This window comes from Manacus vitellinus, unplaced genomic scaffold, assembly GCF_001715985.3.
Source record: "Manacus vitellinus isolate BGI_N305 unplaced genomic scaffold, ASM171598v3 scaffold_0_pilon, whole genome shotgun sequence".
Classification (NCBI taxonomy): domain Eukaryota; kingdom Metazoa; phylum Chordata; class Aves; order Passeriformes; family Pipridae; genus Manacus; species Manacus vitellinus.
In genome coordinates, this window is record NW_021938789.1 from 41723875 (window position 1) to 41741345 (window position 17471).

Below are 17471 nucleotides of genomic sequence, written 5' to 3' on the forward strand. Positions count from 1 at the left end.
CATCTTATTCTGTAGTGATACCACTACAGAATAATGCCACTGATCCAAACCAAGCCAGGAAAAAACGTGCTCTTATTATAAGTGACATATTTACTGGAAATGGGCTAGCAAATAGGTTACTTTTTAGTTCCCAGGAACACACTATTGTCAGCCAAATCAACACACTGATGCTGCAAAGCATTTCAGTAAAACAGATGAAAAGAAGGAAGAGGAATCTGTGCATGGGTGCTGCTTGGTGAGCTTTTTTGAGTGAGGTGTTTAAACATTTGGCTCTGAGTTGCCTTCTGAACTGGAACCCTTTAAACTGTGTAGCTACAGGGATGTGGAGCGCTGAGTAAAGCTGGGCTTGGCTTGGGGAGGTGTGGGAGCCTGGTAAACTGCAGTTCTTCATCGTTCTGCTGCAAGGGAGGCAAGCACATGGGGGAAGGGAAGCATAGGCCAGTAAAAGACTACACGTCTGCTATGAGTCAGCCCCAAAGGAATCTTAATTTTAATTTATTTGTTTTGGGTTGAGCTGCCAGCTTTTATCGGTGCAGCCAAAACCCCTGGGTTTACAGAGCACTGTGCTGGAGGAAGGCTGGATACCTTGACAGGGACCACTTTGGGATCCCTACTGATCCCACTGCCAGAGCAGCTACAGCCACTCCAGCCCATCTCAGGGTCCAGAATAATGAGACATTTCCCAAGCCACCTCACAGCTCCTGGTCACTGAGTCGGAGGGGGTTTAGACAGGCCTGGTCTTCAGGGGCCCTGGGGCAGAGACCATCCTTTGCCACTGGGCTGCAAGGATGCAGAAGTGATGCAAAAGAGGATATAGCAGCTGGGCCGGGTTGACTCTCACTATATGGCTGTGCAAGAGCAAATCTCTCTGCCTCTTAATGCTTGCAAACTTACTTTTCCTTCATTCCTTCTCTGAATTTCCCTTCCTTGCTCATAACTCTGCAGCTCTCCTCAGGAGGTGGTTTGTAGAAAGTTGCCTGTTCAGAGGATGGCTGTATATTGTTATTTCATTGCTGTGGTGCTGAGCAGGAGGCTCAGTCAGAGTTTCACTGTGTACATCTTGCTCAACACCTCCCAGCCTTGCAACCTGGGGGGTTTGCACTGGCACTGCAACGTGCTCTTATTATAAGTGACATATTTATTGGAAAGGCAAGGGAGAAGCTTTTGCAAATTAAAGGTGCCAGGTTTGTGTGCTTCTGTTTGCATCTAATCTGTTGTAGGGTAGAGGTGAAACTTGTCTGCCACCTTCATGTGTCACACCCTCCTGTACCAAGCACCACTGAGCTTTTCCTCTCCTGGATCTGTGTTCTCAGGGATCGCTTTCAGTACAGTCATCCAGGAAGTGATGGGCTGCAGGCAGGAGTGCCTAAGCCCAGTTTTATTTTGTAAGGGACCTGAAGGGTCGTGTAGCCCCTCACCTAGTCTTTAATTATTTTTTTCCCCAAACTTGCCAAACTCCATCTTTGAAGCAGGCAAATGTTTTTTGCGCTCAGAAAGCAGAGTCTCACAGAGTTTGGATGTCCTAATGACTGGGAATCATCTTCCTGCCTACACTTAGGGCTGGCGTCTGTGGGTTTGTTCTGGTGCCAAGAAAAGTGGAGCAATTTTATACCTTCCTCACCTTCCCCCTTACATGAGAGCAGACTCAACCTGCCGGGTTCTTCTAATAGGCATGTAGCAGGGCAGAGTTGTGTGAGCCTATGTAAGGCATCAAAAGATCTTTAAAAAAAAATAAAAATTAATGCATGTGTGGTTAGCACAGGCTGAGGATCAAGATAGTCTTTCCGACCTTGTGAGATCAGCCACCCACTGTGTTTGTTGTGATAAATTTGCCCCAGCCTGCATGCTAAGAGACTGTTTCTCACTGTTGTTTTGTTAGTGTTTATCATTTAATATGAATGCAGAAATCCTGAATCATTTAAGACGCTTGTTCGCCTTCTCCCTCCCAAATTTAAGATGGCTGAAAAGTAAGACTACTTAAGCAGAGAAGGCAAAACCTTTTCCCAGTATTAAAAATGAAAATGAATTACAAAAGGCAGCTGCGTTTTGGTTTGGGGTTTTTGTTGTTTTGGTTTTTTTTAATGAAGGGAAGCATATTTCCTTTTCATTTGTTAATTATAACGGAAAATTCGCTAAAGGGAGTCTTGTTAAGCAAGTCTGGCATTGAGGAGAGAAAGAAAGAAAAGGACCTACCTTCTTTCTGTATTTATATCTGAATTTAGTTTACTTCAGTTTTTTGTTGCCACGTTTTTCCTCCATTTTTTTTGGTCCAGTATTGACAGCTTCAGAAGGGACAGCAGAGCCTTTTATTTTGTCCCCAGGCACACCATAGAAACAACAATTTAGAAAGTTCACAACGTTTACTGGGAAACCAACTAAACAGTGAAGAAGCCTTCCTTGTGTGAAGGAGCCCTAGTCCTGGTGGGTTCATGGAACCTCGGATGTCAAGAGTTTTCCAGGACTGTTCATGCTGCCCAAAATGGATTAGCATACAAGAATAAGCCATGCTAGGACATGAAGACAGTATTCTGTCACTTTTCAGTTATATTGACTGCAGGATGATTAAGTTTAGTACCAGAAATTTCACATTTTCATTCTGGCTGCAGGATATATGCCAGGAGGCTTTTCAGTGTGCCACCCCTATAGTTTAAACGACTGCATGGTTTAAAATGCTTCAGAATACCATGGTGAGGAAGAGAAGGAGTTGCTTGAGAACATTTTTGCATTGCTCTTTTGGATAACTGCAGCCACTAAATTCACATAGGCCCATCATTAGCAGCTTTTTCTTGGTCTCAAGGAGCTCCCAAACTCTTGCTTATTGATATATACTGTCATTAGTAGGTTTTAGGAGGTCTAATAGAACCAATTCATGAGCTTTCTCAGAAAGTCTGTGAGCAACAAATTTCCTCAAATAATTTGAATGTAGTTTTACTCAAAGTTTATGGTATTTCTGTAAATGCAAATGCAGCACTGTGGTTGGGTTAAATTTAAATTACATGGTGCCACATTATCAGCTGTTTTCTTTAATTATTATTTAAGAGGATCATTTGCATGTTACCAGTAGTGGTATTATCAGTAGTATTTGGTTGTTATCTGTGGTGCTGGTATTATTTAACAGGAGTGAGTGGGGAGTAGAAGTGGGATTTATTCTTCTGCCATCTAAGCAAACGAGCACATCTGAGACATGAATAAAGTGTGTTACAGTGCTATAGGAAGTTTGGTGTATATCAGCACAATGCTTAAATAGAAGAAGAAAGAAGCACAAGCCAATTTAAATAATAGCAACTGGTACTGTTGTGACTAAAGTCTAGTTAGGTCCATGGTCTGCTTTGTAGCCATGTTAATATCCTTGTTTTATTCAGGGTAAAAGCTGCCAGGGGTGGGGCAGGATGGGTGGAGTGGCAGCTGTAACACAGAACCAGTATTTTTCAGAAGTGTGGATGAGAAGTGCAAAGCTGTATTTATAAGAATTCAGTACCCCAAAAGAACGAACTTCTGCAACTGCAGGTTTATAAATCTTTGAACAAGTCACCAGTGTCCCGTGAGATTGCTAAACATCTAAGATGGGGAAATGCTGATTCTTTTGGCTGGTAGAGTAGATGGGTAGAGGAACAAAAACATCAACTGTAGGCTGAATTGAATAATTTGCAATGAATCACAAACCGAATGTGTTTTTGTTTGGCCAAGGCTGTTGTACCAATGGGACTGAAACTTCTGAGCTGAAATGTATTTTGAACATGGATGTTGTGCCTTCTTGGCAAAAGACAGAGGACTGGACTATTTCTCTTCAGAGGTTTCTCTGCCACTCATCTCTCTGCACTTGCAGTCACCTCTGTGATTCAGACTAGTGGGAAGGACCAAAATGAAGTGCTGCACTGGGCATCCACGTGAGCCGGTGCACCTTTGCACTGTGCTGACCACGTGGAGATAGAAGCTCGGAGACCCAAAGAAGCAGAGGTCATGCCCAAGACCATTACCCTGGCTCTCAGTGCTGGGACAAATTGACCTCAACACAGCAATACTGCAGCCAGGATGCAGGCAAACACAGGGGCTGTGTTTGTCAGTTGGCTGTGTTTGTCAGTTGTTTGTGCAGGTCGAGGTCTCTAAATATTTTTGTTTTCAGTGGGCAGGACTCCCAGTGAGCTGGGGAAATCAAATAAAGTACTAAATCCCTTGCAGTGGGACAGGAGGGGAATCACTGGCGTAGGTCCCTAAAACATAAGTAAACTCTTGTCCCTTGATGTTTTCAATACCAAGACTGTTTACCATTTGGAAAACATGCTGGAGTGAAATGTTGGTCCAGATGCAGAGTAATTCTTGAAGTCTCTGATATGCATTTATAGTGTGCTTACACTCATTAATCTCAAAGCAGGCTACAACTAAAGAAACAAAACTAAAGCAGTAAACATTAGTAAATGGCCATTTGCTCTAGAGTATCATGGAAGTGGAAGAACTTGTTGAATACACAGCATTACAACTTTTTCTCTGGGCACTTAGGTTAACTGGGTGGCAAATATGCCATTGTGATTATCATTACCACCCTCAAAGAGACAGCATTTACCTTCCCCCAGGAGAGAGGCTTGTAAAAGCAAGCTATTGTTAGTATGTACTTAATGCCCAGAACTGGAGTGCTCTGCCTGTGCAGACTGTGGTAGGCACTTGGATCATGTGAGCTTAGCAAGAAGGCATCAAAGATGGCCAGTCTTGGTATGCATGAGTTGTGTGATGGAGCCACCAGGTGCAGTGAGAGTGCCCAGTGTGTCAGCATTCTTTTGGTTTAGCAGCTGGCGGGGGCTTTGGTGGGAGAGTTGCAAAGCACTGCAGCACCTCAGCGCATTCTCTGAGAAAACAGTATTTTTGGGAAGATCACTTTCTTCCCTCCTCTTTTGCCTACCAGATCCTGCACACAGGGGCCAAAGGACTCTTGTATTCGCTTTGCAAAGGGAATAGAGCATCCTTTAACCAGATACTGATGTAAACATGTTCGTGTGTCATCTGATCATAACACGGCAGAAATAGTGGGCAGATACAAGAGGCAGATTTACTGCTGATCTTACAACAGCCACTGGAAAAAAAAGCTGCTGAGCATAGGTCATGAGGATAGAGGGTATTCTACTATATTAACTATGTGATACAGAAATTAATTTAGGAGTAGCCTGGCTTTGTACTAGAACAGATTTTATTTTTTTTTACCTCTTTATAGGCCAACCATAAGTTAGTAAATCTACCATGGAGAGAAATTTGAGCAAAATCCACAAGTTACAGAGGTAATCAGTGGCGGACAATCCAATTAAGAAAAAGAATAGCAAATGGAATATGTTTGGAGATGTAAAACAGATTTTGGTTATGTGACCTTTGGGAGCAAACAAAGGTCAGGTAACTTGCTTGATTTCTCTGCCTTCATGAGAGGCTGTTTGAAAAGAATCTGAAGCAGTATCAGTGACATGCTAACAGGCTTTCTTATTCGTTTGAGATAATATTTTTCTCCTTTTTGCCCCTTAATGATCACAGCTATTAAGTTCTGACTGTTGATATATGTGAATTTTTTAAAAATGTGTTCCTGGTAATGCTCCTTTTCCTTCTCATGAGGTCGTGTGTGCAGCCACTTCCACCATAGTCAAGATTCATCACCTTGTTTGTCTGTGATTTCTTTCCTTTTGGCATCTCCTATCTTTTAACAGGTCCCCCGTGACCAAGATTTAGCAGAGACTAGGACAGGCAACTCTCTTGTATATATAACACTTTAATGTTATACTTGCTAATCCTTTAGTAACCTGGTCTTCTTATACTGCGATGGAAAGTGAAATACTGCTAAGCAGTTTAGGATCCCATCTGATTAGGTGAGGGGGTGCCTGAGGGCAGAATGCAGTCAGCCAAACCTTCAGAGCTGGAAGCAAAAGGACCAAAACTCTTTAGTTTGGAGAGCTGGCAGGTCCTACCACCTCGAGAGAGGGACGAAGGGGCCTATGCCAAGCATGAAGCTGTAGGCAGATGTGGAAAGCCAGGACAAGCTGTCACAAACATATTGCTGACAGGATAGAGATAAGCTACTTTAATGCCATGTACTTTGTACTGCTTTGTGCCACTCCTGATGGTTTATTCTGATTGTTTCAGGCTGGTTCAGGACTGCAAGTGGGATGTCTGCAGGAAACAACCAGGCTGTGATATTTAACTGAGGAATGGGTGTTGGTGATTGTGTAGTTTTTACTATGTTCCTTACTCTCATTTTTTCTACTACAGGTTTAGGAATGTCATCCTGCCTCTTACATTTTGTCTATGTCAGATCCTGAAAATTCTGACAGTAATTAGAAAATTACTCATACTAGTTTATTGCTTGCAGAATTTCTCATTGTGTTTAATGTACTCCTCAAAGAATTTTAGTCGGATTCAGGCCAGTTTGCCTCTTCCTTCACCTTTGAAAGGGTCTGCTTTAAAGGTACTGCCGTGACTGATTTCAAGTGAGACAATTCTGGATTTAATGGAGAAGCTGTAAATTATGATCAATAACATGGGAATTGTGACAGGTTGAAAGTACTGGGAAATTTATTAGTAGATTATTCTGGGGACTGAAGCCTCCTGGGAATGAAAAGCAAAAAATTCTTACGTAAGCAGTGGTAAGGTTTAGTTCATGAAATTGCCATTTGTTAATGATAACTTAGTCAGCATATGCTACCCTCTCTGCCAGTGGACTTGTTGGACAAGTGGCAAAGCATCATGTTGAAAGGAGGTAGCAGCACATAAACCTACCCCCTAGCTACTCTGAACTGCTTCCTGTTGCAAGTTTAGAGCTCCACTGAAACACCTTTGTATCTGTTCTTACCTGATTCCCAGTTGATTAAGAAGGAAAATGGCTGTTGGGTAGAGCTCTTTGTTTTAGAGAGGTAGTTGAAAAGATTATGACAAGATTGCCCTATTTTTTTCTGGTTTCCTATCAGTCAAGAGTTAGGTCCAGGTTCACTACAGCATTTCCATTTGCATCCTTTGTCACTTGCTCTCTCAGCAATAGACAAAGGTCAGATGTCCTTGAAGATTTTATTGGATACATCAAACAGTGCTTGACATCATGCATCAAAACGTACTGTGGGACCAATCAGAGCAGTTGTTCTCCAGATGACCTGATTTTTCTTCAGTAAGGGATGCCGGAAGATATTCTTTCATTTGCTTCTCTACCAAAATGTCTTTTTCTATAAGTTCAATTTGCTCCCTTCTCTTCCACAGGGCACCTGAGCATTCACAGGGTTTGAAAGCAAGACATTTGATTCCACAGCTCCATTACTGCAATGTCACTAGTACCAGCATCCCCTTTTAATCAAATAGGCCACCAATTGTATTCCTGGCTTGCTCTGATCTGTCTGTATGGTTTTAGGTCTTTAGATGGGTAAGAGAAGGGTGGTAGGTATATATTGTAAATTATTATGCTTTTCAGGCACTCCCTCAGTTTGTTTTCCTCCAGGATAATTTAATTGTTTTCCAGCACTGAAAGTGTTATGGAGTGATGTTTTCCAGGTGGTCACCAAGCCCTAACTGTAAGGGCTTATTTATACATTACTTTTTGATGCCCTGTTTCTAAAATTGTGCTCTGCTCCACAGGAAAATCATACATGTCTATTTTGGCTGTGAACGCTCCCAGGAAAATCAGAACAGTTTTTATTTGTTTGTGTTTGGCAAACCACTGACAGTTGTAGGAACATCATTTTCTGAGGTTGTATTGCAGAAGGCTGGAAAGAAGCAATGTCTGCTGGAATGCCTTTTAGGGCAGACAGGTGGAAGAATAACACATTGGTTGCAATCCCTGCATTTTCCATGTTTCATTTTGAATGACTACTTTTTTTTTTTACTTAAATGTTTTTTGAGATCCAACAGACATTATTTCCAAGGCTGTTTACAAGTTGCATTTGCAATAGAGAAACCTGATCATGCCACTGTGATGGATAGGCTTTCTGTAAGTGCAAAGGTAAATTCAGTAAAGTATTCTTATTGATCTGTTACTTTTGTTGTGTTGTGTCCTCTTAAACAAACAAATACATATCTGCTAAGCGGTTTAAAAAAGCAGCACTTGTCTATATAAATAACACTTATGAGTTTCTTCAGGGAGCTTCCTGGAGCTGAAGGACTTTACACTCCCTTAAGTGTAAAGTTATTAAATGTTGCAATCATTGATTGATTTGATTAGATAAAGCAGATCAAAGAACTAAGGTGGTTGGAGATGAGTTATTTTCGTGCTATGTCTGTATGACATACTTACACTAGCATCTTCATTAACTGCTTTCAAATGAGATGTAGGAACAAACAGAATGACTTCAACTTGGAGAGATGTAGGTTAGTAGTCCCTAAGTTCACTTGCAGTTGTGTTTACTAGTTTTTACTGTGGAGGCCAGAGGTTTACATTTACATTGATGAAATTAGAAGTGAAAGTACTGTAGCTTTTCATCAGACCTCCAGTGCCCATGACCTACATTAGCTTCTCTGCTTTCTGCCATCTCTCCACTGACTGCCTGAAAGCCTCAGCAAAGCCTGGAAAAACCCATGGTGGGTCCAAGGGGACATTGGGACATCCTACTTCGTCACTGTTATAATCCCAAGCCTTTGTCTTAAGAAATAGATCTGTTGTCAGAGTGATATGAATGGATTTAGAAGAGGTTTTTTTAAGAGTTTTTTAAGAATTTTAAGAGTTTCTCAGACTACACTGACCTGCTGTAAAGGCTATTAACAGGGACAGGAATGGTCATAATTTTCCCAGTAGGCTCCTATGACTCTTCTCGGGCTAGATTCAACTCCTACCTCTGGCAATATAAATCTTGGGAGGGTTGTGCAAAAGTGCTTGTTACATATGATCAGTGTCAGGAACAGTGAGGTCAGATACTGGCCCATCCCTGGGGATGAGTGGGGGCATTGAAGGTGGGATGACGTAGGCTTTGACTCAGGCTGAACCGTGTCATCTGGGATGCCAACTGGGTAGGAGGGTATGGTAGGGCTCATCCCAGCAATCCAACCCACTGCTGTCTGTGCAAGGTGAAAACTCAGGGGTGGCTGTTGTCACTGCAAGCACACTATCATCTGCTATCTCCACTGGGTGTATCCCCATTCAAAGCATAATTTAAAAGTGGAGGAAATGTGGGGCAGAGCCAGAGATGAAGCTGATTTTCCTTCTAGTGATAACAGAATTTTGGCAACTTGGTTTCAAAACCCAGAGTTCTGGAGCTTGTTTTGTTTTTTTTTTGTTTTCTGAAGTGCTTTCTATTTAAGAGATTCTTTTCTCTTGTGATGTTTTTTACATTTGGGATTGTAGCTTATGAGGTTTTTATGGGTTTATGGTTTGTTCCATCAAGCCTATATAAGGCTTATAAAGAATGAGGGACTTCATGTGCTTCAGAGCTGAGTTTGCCTCTGAAAAAAAAGTTCCTGAATTTTAACTTTCTTTTCTCACCCTTATGCTTCTCTTACATTTTCCCACTCACAGAAAAAGCAAGAAAAATTTGCTGCTGTTTTTGTCCCTAGCTGCACACATTTTAAGTATATGGCTAGTACTCTGTAACAGGTATTTTCTATGAACAATGAGTGTTACAAACTACTGGCAAACATTTCAACAAAACAAAGTCAACCATCAGGGAGGTGCAGGACATGAGCCACCTTCTCCCATGCCTCCACTCTGCCGTGCCCTTGTTTCTCCTCTGTAATTTTAGGGTTGTTTCCTGTCCTGCCAACGCAAGACTGCTTCTCTGCTCCTGGATCTGATTCAATGCAATGTGGGCAGAGGTTCAGGTGGGCACAGCTGCTTGTTTCCCTGGGAGGGCAGCAAGGTGACTGGTGGGGAACTGATGCTACCTCCACTGGACCAGAGCGGGCTATGATCTGGTGATATACCACAAAAAAATAGTTACTCTGCTCTTCAGAGGTCATTGTCCCTGCAGCTCTCATCCTTCCCTCTCAGACGTGGGCAATGAGGGACCTGGAATTTAGGCTGTGCCTCAGCTCAGCTGTTAGCCCTTATGGAGCAAGGAGTGCACACACAAGTCTTGCTCATCCTCCATCCTTTTCAGCCAAGTCAAGCTTGGGACAGTTCCCACAACAGTCATTCTGGCAGCCTAACAGCACCGTGTTGCTTTCTTTTCTGTAGGTTAAGGAGTTGGGGCAATGACACAAGTACCGTCTGTCAGTTATGACATGACTTGGGTGAGAGGAACAGGATTTTAGAGAGAAGGCAGATGTGGGGGAATAACAGTCCCTGATAGGTATGTCTTCCAAGGGCCCTGACTCCTCTTCCCTTGCTCCCAGCAGGGAGAGAGGTGCCTGGAGAGCTGCTCTGGCACTGGGGGAAGCACAGACCTGCGCATCCAACAGTACCTGCCATGAGGAGGCTGAAATGGTCTTTTGAGAGGCAGTCTTTAGAAATCAAGGGATCAGATGATCGGTATGAGATACATCCCTGTTTACTCTCTGATGGCTTGTTACGTCAAAGACCATCATCAGTGAGTCACCTACACGTGTGTGTGACTGTCATCATTGCTGTGCTAAATATAAATGTCAAAGGATATTGGGCTGTAGGAATAAATCAGTAGGCATGTGTATATCCTCTTCTGTGTGTCCTTCTCTCTCCATTATTAGGGCTGGTATGGTCAATGGGAAATAGCTGCAGAAACTCAAATCAAAACCAGGAGTACAGATTATATTTTCATATGCAGATCTGACATATCCACACATTGGATCTCTTTTTGCTGGTTCTGTCAAAATTATGTAGTGTAGAGAGAGAGAAAGGTTTGTTTTGACAGCATTTCTGAGGTAGAAACACCGAGAGACTGAGAAGCATTTTCACACCCTTTTTTTTATACAGAATGTGTTATTTTTAAATAAGCACCAGAGAGAAAGTAACTTTGCAAGGCTACCAGCCGTGCCTGTGATCTGCAGACATGGATATGCTGTGTGATTCACATGGGTTCAGGTTAAAACACTTTAGTTATAGGCTCTCAAGTTAGCAGTTTCAATTATAAACACAAGTGATTGTTCTTATATTCTCTTGAAAGCTGGAAGAAACCAGTAGGAAAATTCCCTTATATTTCATAGAACCAAACATTCCTTTTTCTTCTTTTTTTTCAGTAAGCCTATTTTTTTACATCAGTAAAATGGTGATGGAGAAGGCCAAAAGAACATCAGGAACCTGAAATTGCATGATTACTTGCCAGAAGCACTCTGCTCTGGCAATTGCAGAGGATTTTTTTTTACCTGTTGTTCTCCCTTTACAGCATATGGAGAAGTTGTAGTGAATTTAAAAAATGAGCTTTGCATGTGCATTCTTGATTAAAAAAAAAAGTTTAAAAAATCCTATAAAATGTAAAAAGAAGGGGCTAATACTGCTTCATTTGACTACTCCTCTACTAAATGTAGATTGTCTCTTACACAGATAATCCTGTATTACGTGAGAGAAGACAGTTAAAAGATCTGTGACAAGGTTATCCTTTGAGCATTTCCATAAGGATTTTTTCCTTAACTATTAAGGAAAAACCTATGGAAATAGTCAGTTTTATAACATATACATATGTCTGTTTCAGTTTACTCATTAACATCAGAGAACTCTACAATAATGACTCAGTCTGCGATTTTCATGGGGAAAATGGCAACAGTGCATCTGGGCTGAAACCACCTCCTTCAACAGCACTGCAATATTCAGGGCTATTTCACTTTGCATCAGAGGCATGGGGATGTCTCACACTGCTGCACATGAGGCTCACCCTCAGGCCTCTTATTTTAGGATTCTGTAGTAATTTTTGTATTTTCAGTATTTTATAAATAACGTACTGCTGGGGCAGTCAGAATTTCTTACTCCTGAGCTATTTGTTTTCCTCTTTGGATTATTACCAGTGTTGTGTTTTCCTGCCTGAGGCTTGGGTGGCTGACCTGTCCCTGTCACTCCTTTGTGCCTGACTGGGCTTTCGTGGGTGGGACTCCCTGTCTGGAAATGAGGAGAAGCTTTGTTCCTGGTGGGTTGTGTTTCCTCTGTCTTACTTTATCAACCCCAGTTTCTGCCTTCTTCTTCTCAGTTATACTTCTTTTCTTTTTCTTCTTTCCTGTCTCAGTTCCTCTGCCATAGGTGTGCCCATGGACACAGGAAGCATCCTTCCAGGGGCTTCAGGAGAGAAAGGACTTCAAGCCTCCTTCCCTTCCATGCTGTCCCAGCTTCACATCTGTGTCGTGGCTGCCATCTGCCCTCATTTGTGCCATGCTTGCCATTTGTCCTTCCTCTTCTTTCTCCCATCATGTCAACTGCTTCTGCCTGTCCCTTTGCCTCATGATATAGCCACCTTTGTGCTACTGACCTGGAAGAGCTGTCTCTTATCTTCAGCCTATAGGCCCAGGCTCTTGCCTCCCTTCCTAGTAGTAACCTGCAGCCCAAGTAGAGTCTTCTATAAGTTCTCCAGAAACCTATAAAGGGGGAAAGAGCTGGCAACTTTCATCAGGGAAACACAGAGTTGTATTCAGTAGAGATAGTACTTAGTCCCTGAAGTCTGAAAATGTAGGAAGGTGGGAGACAACTGTGAGAAGCAGAAATGCCAGAAAAATGTGGAGGATTTGGCAGCCCTGTCTTTATGTCTACTGTGTTACCCTACAGAACAGAATTGAAGACAAACATATGAATTGCTGGATGCGAGTCTGCTACTGAATTACTTTGGGGGATTTTATTCTTTTAGTCTCAAGGTTAATTTTTTTGTCATTGTTCTGCTCTATTTAGTTTCTCTTCAAATAATAGAAATGAAAATTTACAGTGCTCGAGAACAACTACAAACCTCTGTCTTTCAAAATGCTTGTTTGACATTACTCTCCTTTGGCTAAAATCTTATCAGATATAGTTCAGTGCTGCCAGATCACCATTGCTTTGTGTCATCAGCCCAAGAACCAGAGTATAGTCATGAACCTTTGGGAAAATCAATCATAAAAACTCTGGTAGGAAACTGGTTAATACCAATCTAATGCAGTTAATCAGATATCTTGAGAGTACATACCTTTGCAACCCCTTTGTAACTCTATTATCTGGCCTGCCCAGTTCTTTCAACCATTTTTATGCTGCAAAGAGGGGAAAATTCAAAGTCCTTTGAATGCAAAAAGTTAGCAAAAGTTATCAACAGGTGTCAAAACAGAGTGATGGATACTACTGTGTCCTTCCTTGTCTGAAACTGCTTACTCTGCAGCTGCTCTCAGTGGTTCAGATCAGGCATGCATTCAAATGTTCTCGTCTGCCACTGCTGATACAAAACTGTATACTGGGGGAATACAATTTACCATCATTGTAAATAATGCTGAACTCATTACAAAACTGTTAAAAGTGATCTAAAATTCATCTGTTCAAATTAGTGTAATGTAACTATTGATCTCAACAAACTGACTGAACTCACAAAAAATAGTTTCAGTAATAAGAAGCAAAAAGAAATGTTACTTGCTGTAAATATATAGATTATCTGACTGACTCAGGAAGAAGGAAGTCAAACAGAACACAGACCTGAGCTACTAACTCAATCAAACTGATCTTTTTTTCTTGAACTAGAACTGAAATCAAACCATTACTTTGAAGTCTTGGCTGTATATGATCCAGAAATGAATTGCTTCTTGCCTGCCTTTCTGCAAAGTTATCTCTAGCTACTCCTCTTGAAGCCTGATGCCCTCCCATGCCAGCCTGTGTAGCCTGTTCCCCGTTGGCAGTTGCATGGCAGCACTGTATTGCAGTCTTTTCCCCTGCTCTACTCGAGATGTCATCCTGCACTAACAGGGATGTCATCCTGCACTACTCGAGCTGGCATCCTTCACTGCTCTTGGTTGCTTTGGAGCTCCCTGCATGAATCATGCCTCTGGCATGAGGGACTCCCACTGCAGTGTTGTGAGGTGGGGGGTTTACACCTCCCTCATGGCATGGGGCTGCAAGGTCCCTCCTGTGGAGCCCCTGCTTGTGACCTGGCTCAAGTGGCTGTACGTGTGTATGCATATCTCCATACCTTGTCATGTGCATTGCTGTCTGTCTGCACTGACTGTAAGCCCAGCCTTTTGGGGGATTTAAGGGGCAGAAGCATGCAGAGCAGACATCTCTCCTGATGCCCAGGGGCAGCCAGGACAGGACTGCAGACTGCGGGTACAGCCCATCAGACTCCCTTTGCCTTCCCTCGCCCCTGCCCAGGTTGACAATGGGCTGCTCTGCACACTGCTGCTGATAAAATTGCAGAGGGAAGAAGCTGAGAATGCAGTCCATCCTCACACTGACAGCCTGCTTCTATCTTGTAACCCATAAATATTATCTAAACATTTAGGCGGTTTGATACCAGCAGGTTTGAGGTGGTTCGTCATTACCCAGACTAGTTAACAAATATTTACTGATGTCCAGACAAGCTAAACTGCAATCATACGATCAAATGTGATGATTCTGCCCCTTCCCTGACTGTGAAATCCAAGCCCAGAGAAGTGAATATTAATGGTTTTTTTCTGTATTATGAGATGAATAAGGGCTTTGTGGTTTTCAGAATCTGGTTGTAATAACCATTGCCATAGCAATTAGACTCTCTCAATGTGCAAGGTAAGAGGTTGCTGGACCTGTGGTTGTCCTGGTCTTTCTGGGGGTTTTGCCAGCGTGAATGGTAAAGCTCACCCAGGAAGCCACAGGCACCAGGTCCTCCCTTCTCAGTGCAGAGAACTGGGTGGATTTTCATGCAGTTACCTTTGTCTTGCAACACAGAGCTATAAATACATCAGCAGAAACTGAGGAGTTTCGAACTGGGCAGAAAATGGCATGCTGCTGAATCCATACTGGTATGCCTCCATCTCCTTGGACTTAGTTTTCACTTAGCTTTCAAACTTATATAAAATTCATTTCTCTTGAGTGAAGGCTCATGTGCTTTCTTTGTATTTCCAAAGAGATGTGTTTTTCTGAACCTGGCAGGAAGACCCATGTCCATTGAGGGAGGGTCTTGTGTTCCATGTACCAGTTCCCTTGAGCAGGTGCAGGCACACGCTGTGCTTTGCCACACTGTGCTGCACGTATTGCTTGGCCTTCAGGACTGTGTTGTGCTGTATGTATTACTGGCTGTGGGGTACCCTCAGCTGGCTAATCATAATGGAAGAACCTGGAGGTGGCACCTACTTGGAACCAGTAGTGACATCACAGCATGTACTTGTCTTTGTCTTGAGGTGAAGCAACACACTTTCATTTAAACATCCAGTTGAAAATCCTATAAAAATTCTCAAGACCACAATGTGGGTGAGCCTAGCTACCAACAGGAATCATGGGTAGCATGCCATGACCTGATCATAGGTCTGTCTGCTACTCCTGTATCTTGGGGTTCCAGCATCAGAAGGAACAAAAGGTCTTGTACCTTGCTGATGCCTTTTCTGGGATGTTAATGAAGTAGTTACCTTTCTTGAGAGTGTTTGTCATTTTCTTTTTGGGGTCCAGAAAGAACCAGAACCTCCTGGTGCAAAATCGTAGTCCATTGATATTTGTAAATGTAATTATAGATTTTGTGGAGAAAATTCTGTGCTTGAATAGATGCCCATCCAGTTAGGCTACCATTAATGCTGTACATAAATTAAGTCTTAGTCAGTGTAATACTGTGCTGTGTGGGAAGGAATCCCAGGCCGAATCTATTTTTGACCTCTACTGGTTGATTTACAATGAGTTATAGCAGCAGAGTTCAAATGTTTGGTGATTATTGCTGAGCTGGACTACTATCAGGCAGTTTTAAAAATAAAACTTGCAATTTGAATAGTATCATTGGAGTTCCTTAACAAAACCCTGCCTGACCTTTCAGCAAGTGCACTGGATTTCCTGAACTGGCACTCACAGGCAGGGCTTTTTGCCACAGGGCAATGCTACCCAGCATGGTCGCTGCTGCTTTATGGAGCTATTGACCTCTCCTTGTTGGTTCTCTGCTTTTCATGAGGCTCATCATGTTGTGTTGCAGTGCTCATGATCTTTAAGTGTCTTCTTGGAGGGAACAATGTGTAACTAAATTGCCAGCTAGCAAGGATCCTGCAGGAAACAAGAATTTATATGAAAAAGATAATTGAGGCACAAAATGTGATCAGGTGGTTCAAATATCAGCCATGTTGGATTTGCAGAAGGGTGTCTGGGCTCTGCAATATCTGTTCTATTCCTCACAGAAGTTCAGTCTTCAGAAACTGGGGAAGAATGGAAACCAAATTTGGGTCTTCTTTTTCAGAACTTCCCCAGGGTCAGTTTTGCCTGCACCTGGCCCTAACGCTATGTGTAGGGATGTAGATTCATACAGAAATTATAAACTCAGCTAGGATGCAGGAACATCTTCAAAAGAGTTTTCTTTTGAGGAAATACACAAGCCCTTAGTGGTGATGTCCATAGGTGATTCTGCTCTTGACAGGTGTTTTTTGGTTTTGTTTTGCAGGAAGAAATCGTTCCTGTTTTCAGCTCTGTATGCTGCCTTTATATTTGGTGGTCGGCACCTAATGAACAAACGAGCAAAATTTGAACTGAGGAAACCGCTAGTGCTCTGGTCTCTCAGCCTCGCCGTCTTCAGGTAGGCACTTCTTCACACCAACTGCCTTTGACATCACTCCACCAAGGGGCTTTGGGGTTCTTTACATACATGAGCACTGCTGGTGCAACAACAGGCTCTCCCAAAAATGGCATTTCTTTAGTTCTGCTGTTCAGGGTTGTATCCTGATCCACTCCTCACCGGTGAAATGGTTCCCCGTTGACTTGCCAGATCATACAGCATTTGAAGAGGAGAGAAATCAATAACCCTCCTGAAGAACAAAGGTGAAAATAAAGGAGTGCACGAGAAAAAAACGCTTATCATTGCAATATACCATGCAAGCTACAAGTGGAAATAAGCACATTAAGATGTTAGTCTTGTTCTCACTTACTAGTCGTATTACAATTTTATGTGTGCATATATGGAATATTTAGTCAAGACTCTGCTCTCCATTACAGTGAGGTAAACCTAAAGTCACTGCTTTGATGACAGGCATATTAGGCCACTGTAATTGAAATCAGGATCTGGCTTCTGGTTATTCCATCACAAATTGCTTGTGAGTGCAGCAAAAAGGTGGCTCCACAGGGAAAGGCTGGTTTTTAGTGATGCACATCTCTCTGGCTGTGTGTCACTCTGTCTGGCTGTGATACTGTATCACTGAGTCTGGGCAATGTCAGGTTCAGATTCTGGATAGTTGTTGAAGTCAGGAATACAACTGACCAACCTTAATTCCATTTTAGCTGCTGAATATGCTAATTTTTAATGAGGCTGAAGATAAATGAATGAAAAAAACAAATGCTTATAAAAATAGCCCTTGCAAACAAATGAACTTTTGGTACAATTTACTAGTAACAGTACAGAGATGACCCAAGGATTATTCTCCATTTCAGTGCCTATTGGGACTGTAAATTGTAGATCGCTCAACAGCATAGAGACCATTTACAAACCATTATCAAACACCTGTATCTTTTTCTAATTTCAATATAG

General features: G+C 42.3%; 1 protein-coding gene across 3 annotated transcripts in view; it reads left to right on the forward strand.

Moving 5' to 3' along the window:
- Nucleotides 1–206: 206 nt before the first annotated feature.
- Nucleotides 207–17471, forward strand: part of ELOVL6 (ELOVL fatty acid elongase 6) — a 43223-nt gene continuing 25958 nt past the window's right edge. Inside the window, exons 1-2 of one of the 3 annotated variants that reach the window (XM_008933183.3) lie at nucleotides 207–235; nucleotides 16395–16526. In XM_008933183.3, coding sequence (XP_008931431.2) covers nucleotides 222–235; nucleotides 16395–16526 — 146 coding nt within the window. In that variant the 5' untranslated portion in view covers nucleotides 207–221. Of the gene's footprint in view, nucleotides 236–10334; nucleotides 10470–16394; nucleotides 16527–17471 lie in introns of those variants that run through there. The other 2 variants (XM_018072247.2, XM_018072241.2) reach the window with 2 other exon arrangements.